General features: G+C 31.0%; 1 protein-coding gene and 1 pseudogene across 1 annotated transcript; both read left to right on the top strand.

The window, feature by feature from the left end:
- The first annotated feature begins 14,105 nt into the window (after positions 1–14,105).
- LOC129314891 (receptor-like protein EIX1) lies at positions 14,106–16,320 on the top strand. The gene is made up of 2 exons (XM_054958376.1): positions 14,106–14,468; positions 14,544–16,320. The coding sequence occupies exons 1-2, from the start codon at positions 14,111–14,113 to the stop codon at positions 16,301–16,303; spliced, it is 2,118 nt and encodes a 705-aa protein (XP_054814351.1). The 5' UTR covers positions 14,106–14,110; the 3' UTR covers positions 16,304–16,320.
- LOC129314892 (receptor-like protein EIX2) lies at positions 16,320–17,723 on the top strand (annotated as a pseudogene).
- The last annotated feature ends 6,405 nt before the right edge of the window (positions 17,724–24,128 follow it).

Here is a 24,128-nt window from a genome sequence, read left to right as displayed (position 1 = left end):
GTTAGATCTTTCTGGAAATCACCTAGAAGGTCACATCCCTGAAAGTATTGCAAAGCTTCAACACTTGAAAAGTTTGGATCTTTCAACTAACTCCTTCGAAGGTGTTCTTGGGAAAACTCTCCTTGGTAATCTGTCCAATCTCCGAGATTTAAGGGTAGGAATGAACAAATTATCTATAGATCTTGCACCTAACTGGTTACCTCCTTTCCAATTGACAAATCTTAATTCGTCATCTTGCAAAATTGACACACCATTTCCTCAATGGCTTCAAAGCCAAAAGAAGTTAGTCAACTTAGACTTATCAAACACTAGCCTTTGGGGAACCCTCCTCCCGACATGGTTTCAACAAGAGAACCTTATTGTGCTTGATCTCTCCAACAACAAGATTAGCGGACAACTCCCAAGAAATCTTCATGATATGATGCCATATTTGACCAGTCTGTTCCTTAGAAATAACCTTTTGACTGGTTCTATCCCAAATTCACTGTGTAAATTGCAATGGCTTCAAGATTTGGATCTTTCAAAAAATAAATTCTCTGGAGAGATTCCTAGTTGTTTGGGTGAAATTATATACCTTGGATTAATAGATATATCATCAAATGAGTTATCAGGCACTATTCCTAAATCCTTTTGTGGTTCTTATGGTACCGTTAATTATATTCAATCTTTGAACTTGAGCAACAATAGTTTGCATGGAGAGCTCCCATCAACCTTGCGATCTTGCTGCAGGTTGGAGATTTTGGATCTTGGCAACAATCATCTATATGGCATAATACCTTTTAATATGTGGGAAGGTACTCTTGGGCTGAAAATTCTTAGACTTCGCCAAAACAAATTTAGTGGAAGTATTCCATCAAGCCTCTGCCAACTCCCTTACTTGCAAAGTTTGGATCTAGCAAGTAACAACTTAAATGGCACAATTCCTCTTTGCATTCAGAATCTTAAGGGAATGATGATCAATCATACATTGAATTATAGATCAAAGGCTAGTGAAGATTCTAAACTTGTAGCTGCTCTTATTGAATTCCGTTTTCCTATTGCAAATGCAAATACTATAGCCATCACTAATAGAACAATTGGAACTCATCCTCCACCAATTACTCCTACCTTTGATCAATGGGAGAAAGAAGATGTCAAGCAATTCATGAAAGGAAGGGAGCTTGATTTCACAAAAAATCTCAAGTTTGTAATTAATATGGACTTGTCAAACAACAACCTCGTTGGCTGTATACCAGAAAATCTAACTTCTCTCAGTGGATTGGTTAGCTTGAATTTATCACACAACTCTTTATCAGGAGAAATCCCAAGCAAAATAGGGAAAATGAAGTTTCTAGAATCCCTGGACCTCTCATGGAACCAACTTGAAGGCCCACTTCCAAGTAGCATGTCTTCTTTGACATCATTGAGCCACTTGAATTTGTCATACAACAACTTTTCAGGGCCCATTCCAGAGGGCAACCAGTTCCTCACTCTGGAAGATTCATCCATTTATGTTGGAAATCAATATCTCTGCGGAGAACCAGTGTTAATAAAGTGCCGCAACAATGAAGCTCCAACAAGCGTCCATGCTGAAGACATGAATGAGACAGAAAAGATTGTGTTTTACTTTATTGTAGCTCTTGGTTTCATAACAGGTTTTTGGGGAGTTATTGGACTCCTAGTGTTCAACAAGAGTCTAAGGTATGTTTGCTTTAGATATATGGAGCAAATAGCAGATGAAATATATGTAGAAGTAGCAACAAGGATAACAAGGCACAAGACAATAGGATTGAGACCATGGTGAGAGATTTTGTGTCTGGTGTAATATTTCTGAGTTGTTGTTCATATAAGGGATGGGACGTTTCTCCCCCAACCACTTTGTACGTTGTCAGTTTTGTCCTTTAATTTGGAAATGAATGTTTTTAAGTAATTAAGCAAGGGACTGGGTAAACTTTGTGTGTTGTAGTTTAGCTTTCTATTCTCTATTTATTTCATATTTGGAATTAATATCATGTGGTTTTTATTGTCCAAAGAAAAAATGATGAATAACCTTAGCATGTTATGTGCATTCAAGTTCTAATGGCTTTATGATAGGAGTTTGGACTTATTTCTATTGAAAGTTAATTAGTTTCCATAATAATTTAATTTGAAACTTGGGAAAGTGTGTTAATATCTAGAAAAAGAAGTTAGCTTAATTCTTATTGAACCTAGCACTCAAATTGTTAAGGTGTATATCACCCTATTTTCTCAACCTATAGTGATGTTTATATGGAGAGCAAAGAAATATCCAGTGAATGCTCAAGATTTGATGATATTTTTTTTAACAGAACATCTGATGATATTTTAAAAATGCTAATGTTTATATGTGGATTTCGATACACGCTTTCCTAAATTATTTATGTCGCAACATGTTTTTGTGCAAATTAGAAGGATGAACAGACTATCATGCGCAAGCTTAGAGTGACTTTTTTGTGCTTGGTGTCACTTAGTTTTTTTTTTGGAAAAATAAGAATGATTTGATTTTTCGAAAAATAATACTCAAATATATCATAAGGTTGTAAATGATTTAAAATTTAAATAAGAACATCTATTTATAAATGTAAAATATTTATACTATGGTGTTGATTGGAGATTCACAATTTTTTAGGTTATATTCATTTGTTTCTTTAATTTGTTGAGGACTTTTTGGTTTATGCCTTGTTTATTTTCCCTTACAGGTAATAATACCCCTTTTTAATGTAAATTGGTTTGTAGCTAATATAGTTTTTTTTTCTTCAAACCTTCTTTCCCAAAAAAATAAATAAATTCAGGGTGTTTGAATAGCTCCAAAGCTATCATCAAGCAAAATGCAAAAGATTCCTCCATTAGTTAACGGAAGGCACTCTATTTTTTCTTGGTTTAGCCCTCTATTCATCTATATATACTGATGGATTGTTGACTCATTTGTGATGATCATAAGATCTGAGACATGGGATGATAAGTTGACTTATTTGTGAACAAGTTCATATTCCTGTTTTAGTAACAACTCATTTTGTATTGATCTTTGTCTGTAAATAAGTTTTTTAAATGGTCATTTAATGTGATTTTTCCTCTTTTTTTTCTAACCTTCTGGGCTTTAGTCCCTCTATTTATCTATACTCATATTTGTGATGATCATAAGATCTAAGACAGTGGAAAAGTTGATTCATGATAATTAGGAACCTCCAGCTACAGAAGAATTTCAAAAATTGCAGTATCTTTATTCAATACTAAAGATAAATTAATTTAGAATGGAATGATAAAGGTTGCTACGCTACAAAGGATGGTTACTCGATGATTCTTAGGCAATCCCTGTGATCTGCAATGATTCATCACTACTTTTGGTCTTATTTTTGGAGAAATCCAGTTGCTAATTTAAGAAGTAAAAACCGTTGTTCATACGGAGAATCATTGACAATAATTTACTTCATTGATGGTGAAAATTTTAAAGGACTCACTGACTCGGCATTTTACACCAGCGATTTGTTGTGGAGCTTTAAACATTGGATCCATATGTTGGAATAAAATTCAACATATTCTAATCATGTAAATATTAAAATTGTGTGGCCATTATTATAATTAGGGAAAACAACATCATCGCTTTCTATATTTCCATCATGTTTTACTTTTAGCTTTGTAGTTTTTTCTAGTGTTTTTTAGTTCTTATAATTTCAGAAAAACTAGATAATGTTTGGTTTTTAAGTTTCTATATTTTTAGTGTTTTCAATCCTTATAGGGACTAACAACATTAGAAAAAAACTACAGGAATTAAAAATAAAACTCAATAAAACTATAAAGATCAAAGATATATTTTCCCCTATAATTAAGTTTAAATAAAATGATTTATTTAAAAAAATAAAACTTGAGAGTTTTAATTATATGTCATGGAATTAATGTTTAGAAATAAGAATGATATTTATAATTTATTAAGGGATCAAATTGCAAATATCACAAATTTAAATCTATAAATTGAGGTCATGGTTATAAGTTAGGCGTGGCATAAACTGGTTATTTGTACCCCTCTGTTCCTAGAGAATAAGTTCTTCTCTATGAAGGCACAAGTAACCAATTTTATTAAAAAATTAGTGTTTGCTTCATTGATGTTGAACAGATTTATTAAAAAAATTTAAATTTGACAAAAAAAAGTTTTAAGTCTGAACGTCCAAATCTCATCATAGGTAATAAGTAACTTGGTGTTCATCATAGGTGATCTTTTCATGTTTATTTTTATTTAATATAGTGTTTTAAATATAAAATTGTGTTAATTACACTTTTAATCGAGGATATTTTTGTAAAAACTTATTAATTATGCGGTGAGAAATCTAAAATGCTTTACATCTTTAACATTGTTATGGATATTAGGATATCATGTGGATATCCATCATCTCAGATTCTCCAATATCTTTTAGTTACTATAATATCTTTTAGTTATTATTATCTTATATATTTTATTCACTTTAATTGATATATTTGTGCTTATAAATAGAAGGCACCTTATTTGTATTCAATACACTAAAATAAGAAAGCTCCCTATTTTCTTATTCTCTCAATATAGTATTCTCTCTTCTCTTCTACTCTCAACCTCTATTTCATAACACTTTATCAGTAGGATTGTTTTTTTTCTACCATCACTAGGTATGTATTTTTATATTTTTATTCTTACATTTACTTTCATTTATTCTATTAGTGCATTAGAAATTTATGCTCATGCCTATGAACATCTCTACTATAGATGGAGGCACGATTTAAATTTTAGAAACTATGGATCTGGAAGTTATCCACACATAACATAGAGTGGATCCTAAAAATATCCACAAAACTCAAAGTGAATCTTAAAGTTATCCACGTGATATAATATATATCCTGAAGATATCTACATTTAAGTATTTATTTATTTATTTTTATTTATTCTACATCTAATTTCTTATTTCTATTTTCTTGCCTATGTATATATATAATTCATTTGATTATCTATATATATAATTTTAAGAAAAGTGGATCTTGAAATTATCCACGTATAAAATGGATCTTGAAGTTATCCATATAAAATATAAAATGAATTATGAAGTTATTTATATAAAAAATATAAAGTGAATCCTGGAGATATCCACAGAAACTAAAGTGGATCTAGAAGCTATTCACAGCGATATTGCAAAAAAAATTTAAGAAATATTTAAAGCTAATATCATGTCTCTTATTTGCTGAACAAAACAATAAGTTATTAATGAAAAACCATGAGTCACGTCCAACTGACATTGCTCCATTCCTTGAAGTGAATGCAGCAACACATGACCACCATATTCATGCAACCACGTGGTCAAGGTTTTACTAACGGTTGCAGTCGTGGTCACGATCGTGGTCTTGGTCGTGGTGGTGGTTGTGGACATGGGCAAGGTCAAAGTAGAGACTTGCATCACAAAACTCTCCATCCAAAGTGACAAATTGCAAAATGCAATAATAAAAAGGGTGGAGTAAGTAATCAAATTGTTGAAAATAAATGTTATTGTTGTGGTGGAACTAGACACTAGGCTCGTACCCTTTGTACCCCAAGGAATCTTATTGACCTTTATCGAGAATCCCTAAAAAGGGAGAATAAAGTGGAGACAAACCTTATATCTTACAATAATGATCTTGATGATAATATGGATGTCTCCAATTTAGACATTGCCAATTTCCTCTCTAACCCAGATGGAAACATTGGGCACCTTATTGATGATGAAATAGTCCAAACATAAATTATGTTACGGTTATTAATTATGTTTTCTGCATTTTAGGTTTCACATATTCCTTTTTATAATTTTATGCATTTCTAGAATATTGAAGTTGATGATGGAATATTAATTTATGTAAAAGTTTATAATTTATTGGAATTTATATTTTATGTATTTTAGCACATCAATCCTTATATTTATTTTTAATGTTTTGAAGAATGGCTAATTTTATGGTCGGCACCAATATTGATTATGCGGATATATGCCTTGTGGGTAGTGCTACAATGCATACAATTCTCAATGATATAAGATTTTTTTCAAATTTAATAAGAAAGGAAGCTTATATTAGTATTATATCTGGTAGTACAAAATTAATTGAAGGCTTCAGAAAAGCTAGTATAATATTACTAAGAAGAGCAAATTTGCATATTGATAATGCATTATATTCCTCTAAGTCTCATAAGAATTCATTAAGCTTTAAAGACATCCAGAAAAATGGATATCACCTTGAGATGATGAATGATAAGGATGTCAAATATCTATATATCACAAGAAGTATCTCGCATGATAAATGTTCATTAGAAAAATTACTCGCATTCTCTTAGGATTGTACTACACACATAATAGTACAATAGAATCACATGTTATTGTAAACTAGAAGTTTACAAATCACATGTTCCTTGCTTAGCATGATTGATTGGGCCATCCCAGATCACTTATGATATAAAAAATAATAGAAAGCACATGCGGACATGACTTGAAGAGTTAGCAGCTTTCTCAATCAAAGGATTTTTCATGTGCTGCTTGCTCCAAAGGAAAATTGATTATCCGACCATCACCAACCAAAATTAGGAGCAAATGGGTAAACTTTTTAGAGTGCATGTAAGGCGATATTTATGGGCCAATTAACCCACCATGTAGACCATTTAGATATTTTATGATTTTGATTGATGCATCAACTAGATGGTCACATGTTTGTTTACTATCATCTTATAACCAAGCGTTTGCAAGATTGCTTGATCAATTAATTCGACTAAGAGCTCATTTTCCTGATCATTCAATTAAGAAAATATGCCTTGATAATATTGTTGAGTTTACATCTTAGGAATTTAATGATTATTATATGTCTATTAGAATTGAAATTGAGCATCCTATAGCAGATGTTCATACACAAAATGAACTTGTAAAATCATTTATTAAATGATTAAAATTGATTGCTAGACCATTGCTCATGCAATCAAAACTCTCAATATTTGCTTGGGGGCATGCAATCATACATGCTGCAATATTAATTTGCATTAGGCCAACAAGTAATCAAAATTTCTCCCCTTTACAAATGATTTTGGGTTGAAAACCTAACATTTTCCATCTTAAAGTCTTTGGTTGTGTAGTTTATGTTCCAATTGCTCTCTACTACAACGCACATAGTGGGACCCCAAAGAAGGTTAAGAATATGTTTTGGATATGAATTTCCATCAATAATAAGATATCTCAAACCATTAACTGAAAATTTATTTACAGCATGGTTTGCTGATTATCATTTTGATAAATCATTTTTTTTTCCAACATTGAGGGTATAGAAAAAGCAATTGAAAAAGGAAATTAGTTGGAATGAATTATCATTGTCTTCTTTATATCCTCATACAAAATAATGTGAACAAGAAATTCAAAAGATAATTCAATTGTAAAATTTAGCAAATCAATTACCAGACACATTTGCAGACCTAAAAAGGGTGACTAAATCACATATTCTAGCTGCTAATGCTCTAATCAAGATTGATATCCCTATTAAAATCAATCATTGTTAATGAGTTTAAGGCTCACTTGAAGCATGGTAGACCCATTGGTTTCAAAGATAAAAATTCTTGAACAAGAAAAGGAGCTAAGAATCTAGGTGGTCAAGTTGAGGAAAAGGAAACTCTAGAAGAAATATTGAACACAACTAAAGTCTCAGTTCTAAATAAGACACAGATACCTGAAATAGATGAACATAATGAGATCTCAATAAATTATGTTGTGGATGAAATTCGATAAGATAGAAATGAAGTTAATATTGATGACAATTTTGCATATAATATAGCGTTTAATGTCATGAATGGTAATGAGGATCAAGAACTAAAGTATGTTAGGGAATGTAGATAAAGAAATGATTGGCCAAAAATGAAAAGACATAATGGAGATAGAATTAAAATCTCTTGAAAAACAAAAAAAAATTTTAGACCTATAGTTTGCACACCTAAAGATGTAAAACCTATTGGGTATAAATAGGTCTTTATACAAAAGCAAAATGAAAGAGATGAGATTGTAAGTATAAAGCACGACCCATTGCTCAAGGATTTTCACAAAGACCTGGCATTGATTTTGATCAAACATACCCACCTGTGGTAGATGCAACTACCCTTTATTACTTAATTAGTTTGGCAGCTCAAGAGAGATTGGATTTGCGTCTAATAGATGTTGTTATAGCCTATTTATATGGCTCTCTTAATAATGATATTTATATGAAAATTCCAAAAGGATTCCAATTGCAAGAAGCAAACAATCAAGGTTCTTGAGAACAATACTCAATCAAGCTAAATAAATCCCTTTATGGGTTGAAACAATCTAGGCACGTATGGTATATTCACCTTAGTGAATACTTGATAAAGGAAGGATGTAAGAATGATCCTATTTGTCCATGCATTTTCTTAAAAAGATCTGAAAATGGGTATGTAATAATTGCAATTTTATGTTGATGACATAAATATTATTGGAACTCCCATAAAGATTCCAAAAGCTATGAATTGCTCGAAGAAAGAATATGAGATGAAGGATTTGGGAAGGACAAAATTCTGCCTTGGATTACAAATTGAATATTTGAATGGTGGAATTTTTGTATACCAAGAAGCATATATAAAACGTGTTCTAAAGTGATTTTATATGGACAAAGCACATCCTTTAAGCATTCCAATGGTTGTCAGATCTTTAAACAACGACAAAGATCCTTTTAAGCCTCAATGAGAGGATGAAGAACTACTTGGTACAAAAGTACTATATCTTAGTGCCATTGAAGCACTAATGTATCTTATTTGTCATACATGACCTAATATATCATTTGCTATTAATCTATTAGGAAGGTATAGTTTTGCACTAACATGAAGATATTGTAATAGAGTTAAACATATTCTACGTTATCTTAGAGGTACTATGGATATGGGTTTACTATATTTTAATAAAATCAAGCAGGATTTAATGGGCTATGTAGATGCAGGATTCATGTCAGATCCTCATAATGGTCAATTTCAAACAGGCTACTTGTTTACTTGTGGTGGCACCGCTATTTCATGGTGATCTATGAAATAGACGATAATAGTCGTATCTTCTAATCATGCAACAAGCTGAGAATATATTTGGTTAAGATTTGTGATTCATCACATCCAAAGCATCTGTGCTCTTTCTTTTGGAAAAATGATCCCAATAATCATATGTGAAGTTAATGCTGCATGCGTTGCCCAGTTGAGAGAAGGATATATTAAAGGAGACAGAACAAAGCATATCTCGCCAAAATTCTTCTTCACACGTGATATTCAAAAAAAAAAGGAGAAATCCAAATTAAATAAGTTCGTTCCAATAACAATCTAGCATATTTGTTGACTAAAGCATTTCTTACTTCAACTTTTGAGAAGCTTATATACAACATTGGGGTTTGCAAGCTAAAAAATATTAAGTGATATTGTTATCAAGGGAGTAAAAGTTATGCTGTACTTTTTTTTTCTTAACCAAAGCTTTGTCCTACTGGGTTTTTCTGATAAGGTTTTTAAGGAAGCAGCTTCAATAAATATGATGGTATTGTGTACTCATTTTTCTTGACTAAGTTTTTGTCCCATGAGGTTTTTCTTAGTAAAGTTTTAATGAGGCATAATATCTGGACATCCAAGGGAAAGTGTTATGAATATTAGGATAGTATGTAGATGTCCATTACCTCAGATTTTCAATATCTGTCAGTTATTATAATATCTTTCAGTTATTATTATCCTGTATATTTTATTCACTTTAATTGATATATTTGTGCCTATAAATAGAAGGCACCTCAATTGTATTCAATACACTAAAATAAAAAAGCTCCCTATTCTCTTATTATCTCAATATAGTATTCTCTTTTCTCTTCTACTCTCAGTCTCTATTTCATAACAAACATAATATTTTAGAAAAAAATTTCTTATAATGCTAAATGGAAATAGTATCTTAACTAAAAAAGAGTTGCTTTATGATATTTTTGGGGCCCAATTATATATGGTTTTTCCAAATTTATTTTCTGCATTTACATGAGTTCAAATTTGAGATCTCATTTAAACGGCTATAGCCCCTTCTACTAAAACCAACACCTATTTATTTCTACTTTGTGATCTTACATAAGGTTTCATTTCTAGACAAAATTATTGAATTAATCACCTCTCTTAATTCGATGAGAAATTTAAAAATGACTTATAATAAGGAGAGTATTTATAAAAATGAAAATAAGAAGAATATAAGAAATTGAGATGAAAGAAATGAAGAACATAAGAGAGAATTGGAGAAAAATGAGGAGTAATATTCAATTATTTGGGTCTCGCAAACGTGTGATACATAATCTTTATCTACACAACATGAAACCATTGAAGCCATTGGAGGTTATATGAATAAATTTAGAAAACCACCCATTTAAGAACAATAGGGTAAATGGCATTAACCGGCATGAAATCTTAAGAGGCTATGGGGTTGTGGACATTCACAAATTAATATTCATAACAAAATCCTTCTTTTTTCAATCCAAAAAACGAATCAAAATCCCAAACTTATGCTTCAAATAAAACATTGAGAAACGAAATAAGCGATGTTGGAGATGAACCGAAGCGCGAGGAATAAGGGTCCTTTTATTCTATGAAATCAATGTTTTTTTTTAGGGCAAAAGAAAAAATTTGTTCCCAAATTATATTCCAAAAATGTCTGGGACCTCACGCTCATTTAATTTTTCATGTAATATTTCCTTTTAATTTTTGAAAATAATTTCTTACTATTATTAAAAGTTAACTTTGACTGTCAGTTGAATAGAAAATGAAAGAAATACCACAAAAAATTACAAAAAAAAAGAACCAATAAAATTTCTTGGTCATTTTTTATAATTTTTTTGAGTCATTGTCTTTAATTTTGAAGTCATTTACTGTAATTTTTCTTTTATATAATTTTTAATGTCTTTTTCTATCATTTTTTTATCAACTATCAATCAAAATTAATTTTTATTAATAATAGAAACTAGATTGTATGTTTTTAAATGTTGAATGAGGAAATTGCATGAAAAATGGATTTAGGTCCAGACCCTTCTTAGCTTGTTGATTAAAAACATATATTAAATATATAAAAAATGCATGAATTGTATAAAATTATAAAATTATAAATTGTAATATATTAAATATATATATTTTTTACCTAACATTATATTAAAGCCGATAATTTGGATCAAGCTCGACAAGCTAGCCCGAACTCGCTTGAAGAAAATCAGGGTCAGGTTTAAAAAAATATACTTTTTTATGTTCAGGCCTATTCGGGCCCGAGAAAATTTAGGCCAAGCCCGATCACTGAATACCCAAATAAAAAAATTTTATTTTTACAAAATATATTAAATATGATAAATATTAATTAATTAATTAATTTTTAGGTTATTTTATACTAAAATACTATATATTTGAGTCCTATACATCATTTAAGTATCAAAAAAATATATTTTATATTTTTTATAAAATAAAATAATTAATTTTAAAGTGAAAAAATTAACTAAAAATAATTTAAAAAATAAAAATTTGAATATTCAAGCCGCCCAAAGCTCGAAGAAATTCAGGTCGGGCTTAGCTATTAGGGCTTTTTAAGGAGTCAGGCCTATTTGGATATAACTTATTTGGGCTAAGCCTGAATAGGCTTGGTTCCCCGAATTCTCAGCTCTACATTATACGTGTGTGTCTGTAATATTATTGGCACAAATTACAAGATTTGATCATCATCACGAGGCAGCATGGGCCTCGGTTACAAGTAATCTTTTTCTGGAAATTCTTCAATGTAGAAATTAACAAAATATATTGCTGTGTTTTAATATTAATTCCTTACGCATTCTTCAGTCTGCTTCTTTTTAGTTGATTCTTGGAACCATTGTATAAGTTGGCATTGACTAAACCTTCTTATATAAATAATATGAATATGTGGCCAAAGTTAAGTCTTTGCTCCATTGCACTGGTTAGAGGGCAAGTTTGTTTTGCTAAAAAAAATGATTTTTAAATGTTTTAGAGATTTCATAAAAACATATTTATTATTTAATAATTTAAAAATTTATGATATTTTTGTGAATTTTTGTTTTATAATATTTATTATTTACTTATTTTTAAAATAAGCCATTTAAAATAATTTCTCACAATATACCAGAAATTTGCTTTTTCTTTCAGGTTCTGGTTATTTTTAACAGTTTAAACAAATATCAAAAAATATTCTAAAAATAGTTTTTAAAATAATAACTGATTTTCAATGAAAAAAAGATTAAACAATCTTGCCTTAAAGTCTTTAAATCATTAGACAAGTTACCATTAATTGACTCAACACTCACTAGTCTGCTCCCTCGCTCTTTCTCTTAATCCACCATGTGAACTTTCTAGATAAATAAAAGGTGAGGAAATGAAGGAAATATATATATATATATATATATATATATATGTATGTATGTATGTATGTATAGAGAGAGAGAGAGAGGCGTTAATATTTAACAGGGATTAATACTATATGGTTTTTATTGTCCAAGAAAAAATGATGAATAATCTTAGCACATTATGTGTATTCAAGATTTCCTATACAAATTCTTGCATGCAAGTTCATGGCTGTATGACAAGAGTTTGGACTTTTTTCAAGTGAAATTTAATTGCTATATAATAATTTGATTTGAACCTTTGAAAATGGAATTTCGATTTAATTGGTGAGTGAGTTTTATAAACTACTTTCTGTAATCTTAAATGTAGAAATTAATGAAGGAGTTTGTTATAATCAAATAAATATAAGATTCTCAATCTTAATTTGTCTCTAAATTTATTATATTTTCCCAAACTATATATCGTATTGATTCAATCTATAGGAACAATTTCCAGTGTAAATGATTCAAAGGATGGGTAGTTTTGGAAAATTGATAGATATTCCCTCCCTCCAATTCAAATTGCAAGACATTTTTCTAATTAACCTTATTGGTCAAAAATATTAGATACCTTTTAAAAATTATTTTTTGTCATTTTACCATTGTATTTATTAACTTAGTTTCTTGTGTAGCATGCATGGGAAGGTATCACCTCTCGTTCACTCCATTAGTTAGTTTTATTGGTGAGCTTTATATCATTTTGGCTTTTCCCTGTGACATCTCTCAAAAATTATTTACATGAATAATCTTTCCAATTTATTTCATCACTAGTAGTTGGTGTTAAGGGTTAAAAAAAAACTATGATATATTTTATTAAGAATAAGGATACAATTGAATATAGTTGAAAGATGATTACAATTTGGACTTGAGAGAATTTTTTTAAATAACTAAATTAATTTATTTAATTGTTATGAATTAATTATCTACTTCTACATTTAGGAGAGAGGGAGTGTTATTTTGAGGTAAAAAGTGCGGTTGCCTGTTGCTAACTGAAAATTAAACGAAATAGCTACAGGCTGGTTTAATTTGCAGATTCTACAATTCATGTTGTTGAGTACAAGATATGGTGGATTATGCTGAGATTTCTTATAGAGAGTTTTCAATAATTAGATATAGCAATCCTAATTTGATGTTGATTATTGTTCTTTTTATTATTATTATTATTATTATATGATAATTGTTTCTGTTTTAATATACTTTACAACGAAACTTTATGCCAGCAAGTCGATGCAAAGCTACGTAGTGTAAGTCTTTGACGATTACTTCTGAATTTCTCTTAATTTGCACATTGTATCTAAAAATCATACAATTTCCTTGTACTACACGTGGCGCATAGGTGTTCAATTGGTTATTATGCACCACAAAGTCAAAAGGCATTTGATCACTAAGTATTTATTTGAATAAAACGTACTTCAATAATTAATCTATGTGCATTCCTTTTTCTTCTATGTTATGGGTGAGTCTTTGAAGCAGCACAAGTAACCATTATTGACTCGGTCTTCTTAATGACAATTATGAAAAATTAATTATGAGTAAATAAGTGGGGTTGGATCTAAACCATTACATAAATTAGCATTGACTCAAGTCTTCTGTATAGCAAAAATTAATGTATGGATCTTCTTCAATATTCTTTAGTCACATCTATAAATTAACAGCAGCAACCTCATCGTCTCCATACCTATAACATTCCTTGATTGAGCATTATAGCCATTTAGCAAGCATGAGACTATCTCTGAGTGACGTGCTTTTGATTTTCTTTCTGCTATTTTTTGAGGCTTCACAACTCTGTTTGTGTAGGAATCTGACTGATAAGGGCTGCGTAGAAGAAGAAAGGCATGCTCTTTTGAAGTTCAGAGACAACTTTGACCATTACTCAAGGCATGTCCTCGTATGGGAAGGCAAACAATGTTGCAGATGGAAAGGAGTCAAATGTGATGGCATCACCGGGCATGTGGTCAGGATTGATCTCAGCCCAAAAACAATTCATAACTGCACATTGTCATGTGAAGCAATGAGTCCTTCCTTGCTGGAGTTAAAACATTTGAGCCATTTGGACTTAAGTCTCATTGATTTTCAAGGTAGTCCTATCCCATCGTTCGTTGGGTCCATGAAACAACTAAGGTACCTTAATCTTTCCCACTGTTTCTTTTCAGGGAGGGTACCACACCATCTAGGAAACCTCACCAACTTACAAATTATTGATCTCAATGAATTTTACGAGCACGGCTTATTTGTTTGGGAGAATCAAGAGTTATACATGGATGACTTCACTTGGGTCTCTCAACTCTCTTCTTTGCAATATATTAACATAAGGGGACTTTACATCGAGAATGATGTCAATATCATAATGCAGGCAATTTACAATCTCCCATTCTTGTTACAAGCAGACTTTATGTATTGTGGAATTCATAGCTCCAGTACTTATGGTTTTGTGAACTCCTCCACCCTTCCTTCTAAGGTTCAAGTCTTGAATCTTGGGGGAGACTTTCTTGATGTCATACCCAAGGCTTTGCAAAGCATGACATCCCTTAGATCCCTTGACCTTTCTCTTAACATTTTAATTGACTTTGATCCATTATGGTTTGGAAAGTTGAGGTTTGTAGAACATCTAAATCTAGTCAAGAATAGCATTTCTGGGTTATTCCCCACTGCTATTCAAAACCAGTCATCTCTTACATCCCTTGACATTTCTGACAACAATATTCTTGACTCAATTCCATTATGGTTAGGAGAGTTCATGTTTCTAGTGCATCTGAATCTAGCTAGGAATAAACTTTTTGGTTCGTTTCCTATTGCTATTCAAAACATAAATTCACTCAGATTCCTTGACCTTTCTAGCAATAATCTAATCTCTACAATTTTGTTGTGCTTCATTAAGAGAATTGAACATGTCAATCTTTCCAACAATAAATTCTCTGTTCTCCAAAGTTCTTATCCTCGGAATTCCAAAATCACTTGCAATCTAAAATCTTTGGACTTGTTTCCTAACAATAAATTTGAAGGAGAAACATATGGAAGCATAAAAAATATATCAGTTTGCATTAACAGTGATTTACAAGAACTGGATTTGAGTCACAATAAGTTGAAAGATCTTATAGAAAGCTTTGGCCAACTTAAGAATCTGGCGTACTTGAATTTGGCTTCAAATTTTTTAAATGGCCCAATCCCATTATTCTTTAGAAATTTGACCAAATTGGAAGAACTAATTCTTAAAGATAATCAGTTCAATGGAACAATTCCAGCATTTTTAGGGAGATTTTCCTACTTAAGGGTGTTAGATGTTTCTGGCAACCACTTAACAGGAAACATTCCTGATGATCTTGGAAAGCTCTTTAACTTGAAATGTTTAGATCTTTCCACTAACTCCTTGGAAGGCTCTCTAGGGGAAATTATCCTTGGTAATATGTCCTATCTCTGTGATTTAAGGCTAGGAATGAACAAGTTATCTATAAAGCTTGCACCCAACTTGTTACCTCCTTTTCAATTGACAAATCTTAATTTGTCATCTTGTATAATTGGGACACCATTTCCTCAATGGCTTCAAAGCCAAAAGAAGTTAGTCAACTTAGACTTACCAAACACTAGCCTTTGGGGAACCCTCCCAGCATGGTTTCAACAAGAGAATCTCTTTGTGCTAGACCTCTCCAATAATAAGATTAGTGGACAACTCCTAAGAAATCTCCATAATATGATTTCAAATTTGACCGGTATGTTCCTTGGTAATAATCTTTTGAATGGTTCTATTCCAAAATCACTGTGTAAATTGCAAAGGCTTCAAGAATTGAACTTGTCAAAGAATAAATTATCTAGGAAGGTTCCTAGCTGTTTGGGTGAAATTGAATACATTGAATTGATAGATCTATCATCAAATGAGTTATCAGGAACTATTCCTGAATCATTTTGCTGTTCTTAATGTAATTTTCAATCTTTGAACCTGAGCAACAATAGTTTGCATGGAGAGCTTTCATCAACCTTGCAATCTTGCATCTCGTTGGAGATTTTGGATCTTGGCAACAATCAACTATATGGCATTATACCTTCAAGCATATGGGAAGGTACTATTTGGCTGAAAATTCTCAGGCTTCACCAAAACAAATTCAGTGGTAGTATCTTATCAAGCCTCTGCCAACTCCCTTACTTGCAAAGCTTAGATTTGGCAAGTTACAACTTAAATGGCACAGTTCCATTTTGTATTCAGAATCTGAAGGGAATGATACATGCATTGCATAGTAGTTCAAAGGCAGCTGAAGATTCTAAACCTCCTATTGAATTATCTATCGCATCACTTGCACTTAGTCTTGCCCCAACATTTAGTCCATCATATATTCCTAGCTTTGATCAATGGGAAAAAGAAGATGTCAAGCAATTCATGAAAGGAAAGAACTTGATTTCACAAAAAATCTCAAGTTTGTAATTAACATGGACTTGTCAAGCAACAACCTTGTTGGCTTTATACCAGAAGTTCTAACTTCTCTCACTAGGCTGGTTAGCTTGTATTTATCACACAACTCTTTATCAGGAGAAATCCCAAGCAAAATAGGGAAAATGAAGTTTCTAGAATCACTGGACCTCTCATGGAACCAACTTGAAGGCCCACTTCCAAGTAGCATGTCTTCTTTGACATCACTAAGCCACTTGAATCTATCATACAACAACTTTTCAGGGCCAATTCCAGAGGGAAACCAATTCTTCACTCTTGAGGATCCATCCATTTATGCTGGAAATCAATATCTGTGTGGAGAACCTGTGTTGAAAAAATGCTCCCGCGATGACAATAATGAAGCTCGAACTTCTGAAGGCAATGATGACGACAACAACAAGAAAGAAAAGATCCTATTTTACTTCGTTGTTGCCCTTGGTTTCATGATAGGATTCTGGGGAGCTATTAGAGTCCTGTTGTTCAACAAGAGTTTAAGGGTTGCTTGTTTTAGATAAGTGGAGAAAATAGCTGATGAAATATATGTTATAATAGCAATAAGAGTTGCCAGAATCAAGAGAATATGGTAGAAATCTTGATGAGATTAATTTGAGCTTGCCAGTGATGTAGCAGAATGTTTTTATATCCATTCAAGAGTTGCAATTGAAACCCATAATCTTGATTTCATGAAACTGATCAAATCTAGCCAACCTAAACACTTGTGATTGGAGGTGGCAAAGTCCTATTTCTCATATCCTTCACAACTTGGCATCTGAAGTTGAGTTTTCTTGTTCTATTTTTGTTCTCTTGTTTTTATTCCTTCCCTAGTATTCTGCTTTTCTTGTCTTGTTGCTCTTCTTTCCGGACTTCTTTGGTCCTTGTAAGCTCTTCATTTTCATTGCTTTAAGGAAATTCAAGCACTATTCAAGTGATCAAGTAAAATAAACAAGAATTGCAGTGATTGTATGAAAATTAATTTATATTAGCAAACACTTTCTTTGGTCCTTGTAAGCTCTTCATTTTCACTGCTTTAAGGAAATTCAAGTACTATTCAAGTGATCAAGTAAAATAAACAAGAATTGTAGTGATTGTATGAAAATTAATTTATATTAGCAAATACTTTTCCTATTCCTTATTATAAGACATCTCCAACTACTTTACTGGAATCAATGAGAGGTAATTAGGTTATTAACTATGTCTAAAAATAGTATTAATCTTTTAATTTTACCCATATTTAAATGAAAATTTTTCAAATATAATTTATATTTTCTATCATAGTGAGTATAAATATAGATAATATTAAACAAATCTTAATTAATAATACAATATCAAGTACCTTATATTAAAAATCAAAAATCCCCTTAGAAGACACCCCCTAAAATAGAGTACCCATGAACACTTGTTTTAATTAGCGCAACAATCCACAGTCCATTAAATTTGACTAACATTAAAAAAATAAAGAAGCAAACATAAGGTGCAAAAATATCCATAAATTTTGTGTCGAGTAGCTTTTGATATTTTAAAGTTAACACTGGTACATGTATTAATTTTATAAAATAGGTCAACATTCTCCAATCATTTAAGTTCTATTCTTAGAACTTTACGGTCAACGTCAAGCTATTTTAACATATCAAGAAAGGTTAGAGTTGGTGATTTGGGTCAAGCCTAATAGGCTAACTCGAATAAACTCGAAAAATCTTAGGACCAAATTTGAGAGTTTAGAAAATTTTCTTATAACAAAATTCTTTTTTATTATTAATAAAATAAAAATTAAAAATCTTAATTTTTTATGATAATAAATAAAATTGTCACGCTTCAAAAATAGATGATGACTGACATGAGATGTGAACCATATCACCCATCCCCGTAAGCCTCAAATCGTAAATTAAATACATTTCTAAAATATAATCAAATTTATATTGAAACTTTAACACTTTTGACACTAGTCATTATAACAAAGCTTCAATATTTTTGTAAAATTTTTAACAAACCCTCCCCTATAAATAATATCTCCCAAAAATTCTACAACATATTGTTTTAAACAAATGCATCACATCATTCAGGAGCTCAATTCCTTCCAATCAGCAGACAACATATATATCAAATAAAATCCTAATTATGACCTATGTGGAGCCCCTATTCATGCTTTCAAAAAAATAAAATAAAATACATGAGTATTTATAATTACATCAAAAGGAGGTATTTCAGTCAACTTTGCACCCAACAACATGTAAAAGTCCTTAAGGTTTGGTAGGAGGATCAACATTAGCTAAAGTGTCTAAGACCAAAAATAATTTTTCAGTGAATAATGTTCCAATCATAATATTTAAAAACATAAAAATGAATAATTTGCAACATTTATGAAAATTAAAGAGAAAAAATTCAATATAATAAAATTTGTAAATTTGGAATAAAAATTTATGTACAACTTCAATAGCATGAACCTTTAGATTTTCATAACAAAGTAACTTTAACATATAAGCTTGACAAGACAAATAGATTAAATAAATAAATAACATTTACAATTTCAAAGAAAAATGATTAAAATATGAAATAATCACTTAATTAAAAATTTGTATTTCTGGGAATTTATTAAAAAAATTTACAAACGTGGACACACAGTCTACGAAAGTAAATAATCAAAACGCGACTTATACTACGAAGATAAACATGGACATATAATTCATGAGGATAATGCTAACTAAACGTGGCTCAAAGCCACAAAAACAAATGTGAGTATGAGACCCACGAATAACAAACGTGATAACAGAGCTCACGAAAATCAAACTAGCTAGTTATTAAACATGGTGTGTCAATGGCTAACGAAACTGTCATTAACAACCAGTGTCCTGTATAAAATTCCTTTCAAATATATTTTCAAACATATGTGAAAATCATCACTATAAAATACAGTTCTCATTCTCAAAGTCGAACTCGCATTAATAGTTTTGAGCATTTAAAACTAGTCAAATAAAATTTCATAATTAATGTCCATGTTTGGCATTTATTGAGTAACCAAAAAACAACCAGAGTTGATAAAAATAATCTCATCGATTTTGGAAGTATCTTTGGTAATGAAAAGCATAATTCAAATATCCTTCAATATCTCTTTATAATTTCCCAAGATAAAAATAAAAATAAAAACAATTTAATTAATAAAAATATTAAATATGTAATATAATTTTATTGATTAATCAGTTAGGATGTTATCCACTTACTTGATAGGTTTTCAAGATAATGATTTTTCCTTCTAAACACCTCTCAAAAGCTGTTGGCTACTCTACTATCTAGACAAGGAGAACAAATAACTTTATTTAATGATGACTCTACTTTATATATCACCAATAGACATTCAGCAATCCAAACTCCTTAAATTATTTGAGGTTACTCTTCAAACAACTCACTAAATACTTTCCCATTCTAAGTGCATGACAAAGTTTTTAAAAAAATAGTAATAATGATAGCTTAACCTGCTTTCCTTATGGAGAAGGCAAGGTTGAAATTAATCACTAATATATATATATATATAAAACCATAGATAATCATTGGTCTAAACATTAACAAATTTAAAAGAAAATCTATCATTTTTCTTTTTAGACATGTGTCAAGGTTTATTATGTCATTTTACCAACCCAAACTTTGCACTAAAATGAAGATATATATATATATATATATATATTCAAGTAATATTTACACATTTCTAAGTTATTAACATAGAAATCGAACAACCGAAATCTAATTCCAGCCATTGATATAATAAACGTGCTTAACTGCTCCATCTCAATCAAATTCCTCTATTACACATTTTAGCAAACACGCTATGTGCGTTAATGTTCAACTATAATACAAAGCTCCTTCTTTTTCAAATCTTTTCCCAATAATTTCCATCACACAATATATACATATACATACACATTCATATATAACACACGCATTTCAACAAATACCACATGGACAGTAATATTCAAACTATAGTATCAAGCTTCTTACTCTACAATTCTCTTACTCAGCAATTCTTACACTTCTATATAAACATATCATGCCTCCCAAACTCATGTCTTAAAAAAAAATCCATTCAAACAAAACTGAAATTTTTCCTAGTCTTGAATTTAAACTTGTTAGATCCACAATCTTTCCCTTACACGCACAGCAACTAATACAGGGAAAGAATAAAAATTTCAGCAACCTCCCAAAGCATAAAACACACAAATCTAACGTAAGGAAGAGGGAGGATAAAGCTTGAACTCACCAAGGAGCAAAGGAGGAATGGATAGAAAGATTTGAAGTTCCCTATCTCACCCAAAACAGTATCGACGCAGAACAGGGGAAGGAAGAAGAAGGATGGACTTATATGCAGAAACAGAGGAGGAAGAGCAGAGATTTCGTGAACTTCCCAGAACCCACAATAGCGACCGACGGCACATCCTTATTCGTAGGCAACGGACGATCAGAACAGAGGATGGAAGCTTCTCGATCCAGAGCTTCTTAAACGCATCCTCTCTCCCTCTCTCTTGGTTACACTTCACGGTAATGGAGAACAAAAAATCTGATGGTTTTTTCTTCTTTTCTTTAACAGTAATGGCATTTCTATAATTTTGCAGTACTAAAGTAAATATAAAATATCACTTTTATCATCACCCAAATTCAAAACCTGTACCGACAATTAATGACCCAAAACAAATCTCATTATACCACCAATTCACTTTATTATAACCACCCAATAATTTTATAAAAAAAATCAAAATATTTATAAAAATAATTTAATATTTTATTTTATTATTATTTTTTATGAAAATATGTAATGAGAGGTCTAATCATTTCCCTGTTTTTTTTAAAAAAAATTATTATATATTTAATAAAATTCTAAATTCATGAGTCATTACAAAAATTGTTTAAAAAAATATAAAATAATATTTAATAATTTAGTTATTCAGACTAACTTGAATAAGCTCTAAAGCTCGGGTTGTCAGATCTAAACTTAGCTATATTGTTTATTTTATAAAGTTAATGTATACCCATGTATCATTATTGACTTAAAGATATCTCTTAGAGAAAAAATTTTTTAGATATTTTTATACTTTATGTTTGCCTCTTTTTTTTTTTTTTAATAGTCATTGTTAACAGACGGAATTACATTTAACAAAATGGAGTTGTACAGATTATAACCAATTTATGCGTATTCTTACATCTTTATTGACTTAAAAATATTGTATGCTCCTAAAAAAAAAGTTACTGGGCATTTTAATTGCTCATAAAGGTAATATTGGGATAAAGAATCTGATGTTAACATAGAAATAAACGGATTCTCCTAAGCAATGATAATGATGGAGACGAAGTGGATTTAAATTGTTGAAATTGAGATCTATAAATTTTTGTGAAATTTATCTTTTTCTAAGAGAAAAAAATATTTTACTATCTTTTATAAAAATAATAAAAAAGAAAAATTTACTTAAATTCATAAATATGAGGATTTAAATCTGAATAAAGTAAATGAAAAAGTAATGAAAATTGCATGAGGATGGCGTGCCATTGTTGGATTCTCCGTAACATGTCTTTAGTTGAAGTTTGGTACCTGAAAATTTTAGTATTCCTAAAACATGCTAATGTATAAGATGTTTGCACTTAACAAGATTTATAAATTTGTTTGAAAACAAAGGATTGAAAGATGTCAAAATTTAGGCATTATATACGTGTCTTGTGTAGAAAATGGAAGATATATCGATGGGAAACTAGAGTACCTGTGTCCCAAAAGTCAATTACTTATCAACACGGTCACTAACTAGTCTAGTGGAGTTGAGTCTTTAAACCATTATTACATAAGGCAGCGTTCTTACAAGTGATCTTCTTCTTGAAAATTCTGACATGGTCACTTACTGAGTTTAGGAATGCTCATTGGGTTTATATGCAGAAGATAACTAGTCTAGTGGGTTTATATGCTGAGTTTAGGAAGTACTTACTAACATGGTCACTTATTGTTTCTTTGTTGTGGACTTTTTGGTTTATGCTTTATTTATTTTCCCTTATGGGTAGTAATGCCCCTTTTAATGAAAATTGGTCTGGAGCTACTATAATTTTTTTTTTGTCAAATCTTCAGGTCACTTTAGTTTTGTCACTTTAGTCCCTGTATTCATCTATACTCATGAACTTGACTTACTTGTGATGATCATAAGATCTGAGATATGGAATAAGTATATTCATGATAACTATGAACCTCCATCTAAAGAGGAAATTTTAAAAATCGCAGTATCTTTGTTTATTTACATTCCCAGTAAGATAACTTGAATATAATTCCACGAAAGTCTTGAAACCATTAGACAAGTTATCAATAATTGATTCAACATTCACTCATCTCCCCCCTTCTCTCTCTCTCTCTCTCTCTCTCTCTCTATACTCTAAGTACGAATTTATCAATCATGCTCATTTTCCAGTCTCCTATAAACACCAATCAGCTTCTTGTCTTCTCACCCATAACTTCCATTGCTAGAGCGTTAAATTCCTATAGTAAGCATGAGAAGATCTCTTAGTCATGGAATTGAGGTGCTCTTAGTTTTCTTTTTACTTTCTTTTTAAGCTTCACAACTGTGTCTATGTGGAAATCTCACTAATGATGGCTGCATAGAAGAAGAGAGACAGGCTCTTTTGAAGTTCGGAGATAGCTTGGATAATTACTCAAGGGATGTCCTTGCATGGGAAGGCAAACAATGCTGCAAATGGAAAGGAGTCAAATGTGATTCCATCACTGGACATGTGGTTAAGATTGATCTTAGCCCAATAACAACTCCGATAGTAGAAAATCTAATGAACGAAGGTTACTTTGATTGGCTTTTTAGTCACAGAGTGTCAAGTAAAGCAATGAGTCCTTTCTTGCTGGAGTTGAAAAATTTGAGCTATTTAGATTTAAGTCACATTAATTTTCAACTTAGTCCTATCTCATCGTTCATTGGGTCCTTAAAACAACTAAAGTATCTTAGGACCCATTTGATATGATGAAAATGAAAAACATGAAAATGAAAATGAAATTGAAATTGAAAAGAATATTTATTTGGTATGATGGAAATGATTTTTTTTTAATTTTATTTCCACCAAAACATGTAGAATTGACTTCCATGATAACACCCAAGGATTTCAAACTTCATATTCTCCATCTCATTTTTACCCCCCATCGTTCAGTCACAGTGTTGCTCATCGTCCTCCTTAAAGTCTGACCTTCTCCCCCCTCCTCGTCGGCGACCTTCTCCCCCCTCCTGCCGAGCGACCTTCTCCACACTCTCAGCCGACGACCTTTTGACTTTCTCCCCCTCACTGTCGACGACCTTCTCCA

This window comes from Prosopis cineraria, unplaced genomic scaffold (assembly GCF_029017545.1).
Source record: "Prosopis cineraria cultivar Desert tree isolate PC_DT_omini unplaced genomic scaffold, ASM2901754v1 PC7, whole genome shotgun sequence".
Lineage (NCBI taxonomy): Eukaryota > Viridiplantae > Streptophyta > Magnoliopsida > Fabales > Fabaceae > Prosopis > Prosopis cineraria.
Note: the sequence above shows the minus strand (reverse complement) of the source record. Positions and strands in the feature narration are given on the sequence as shown.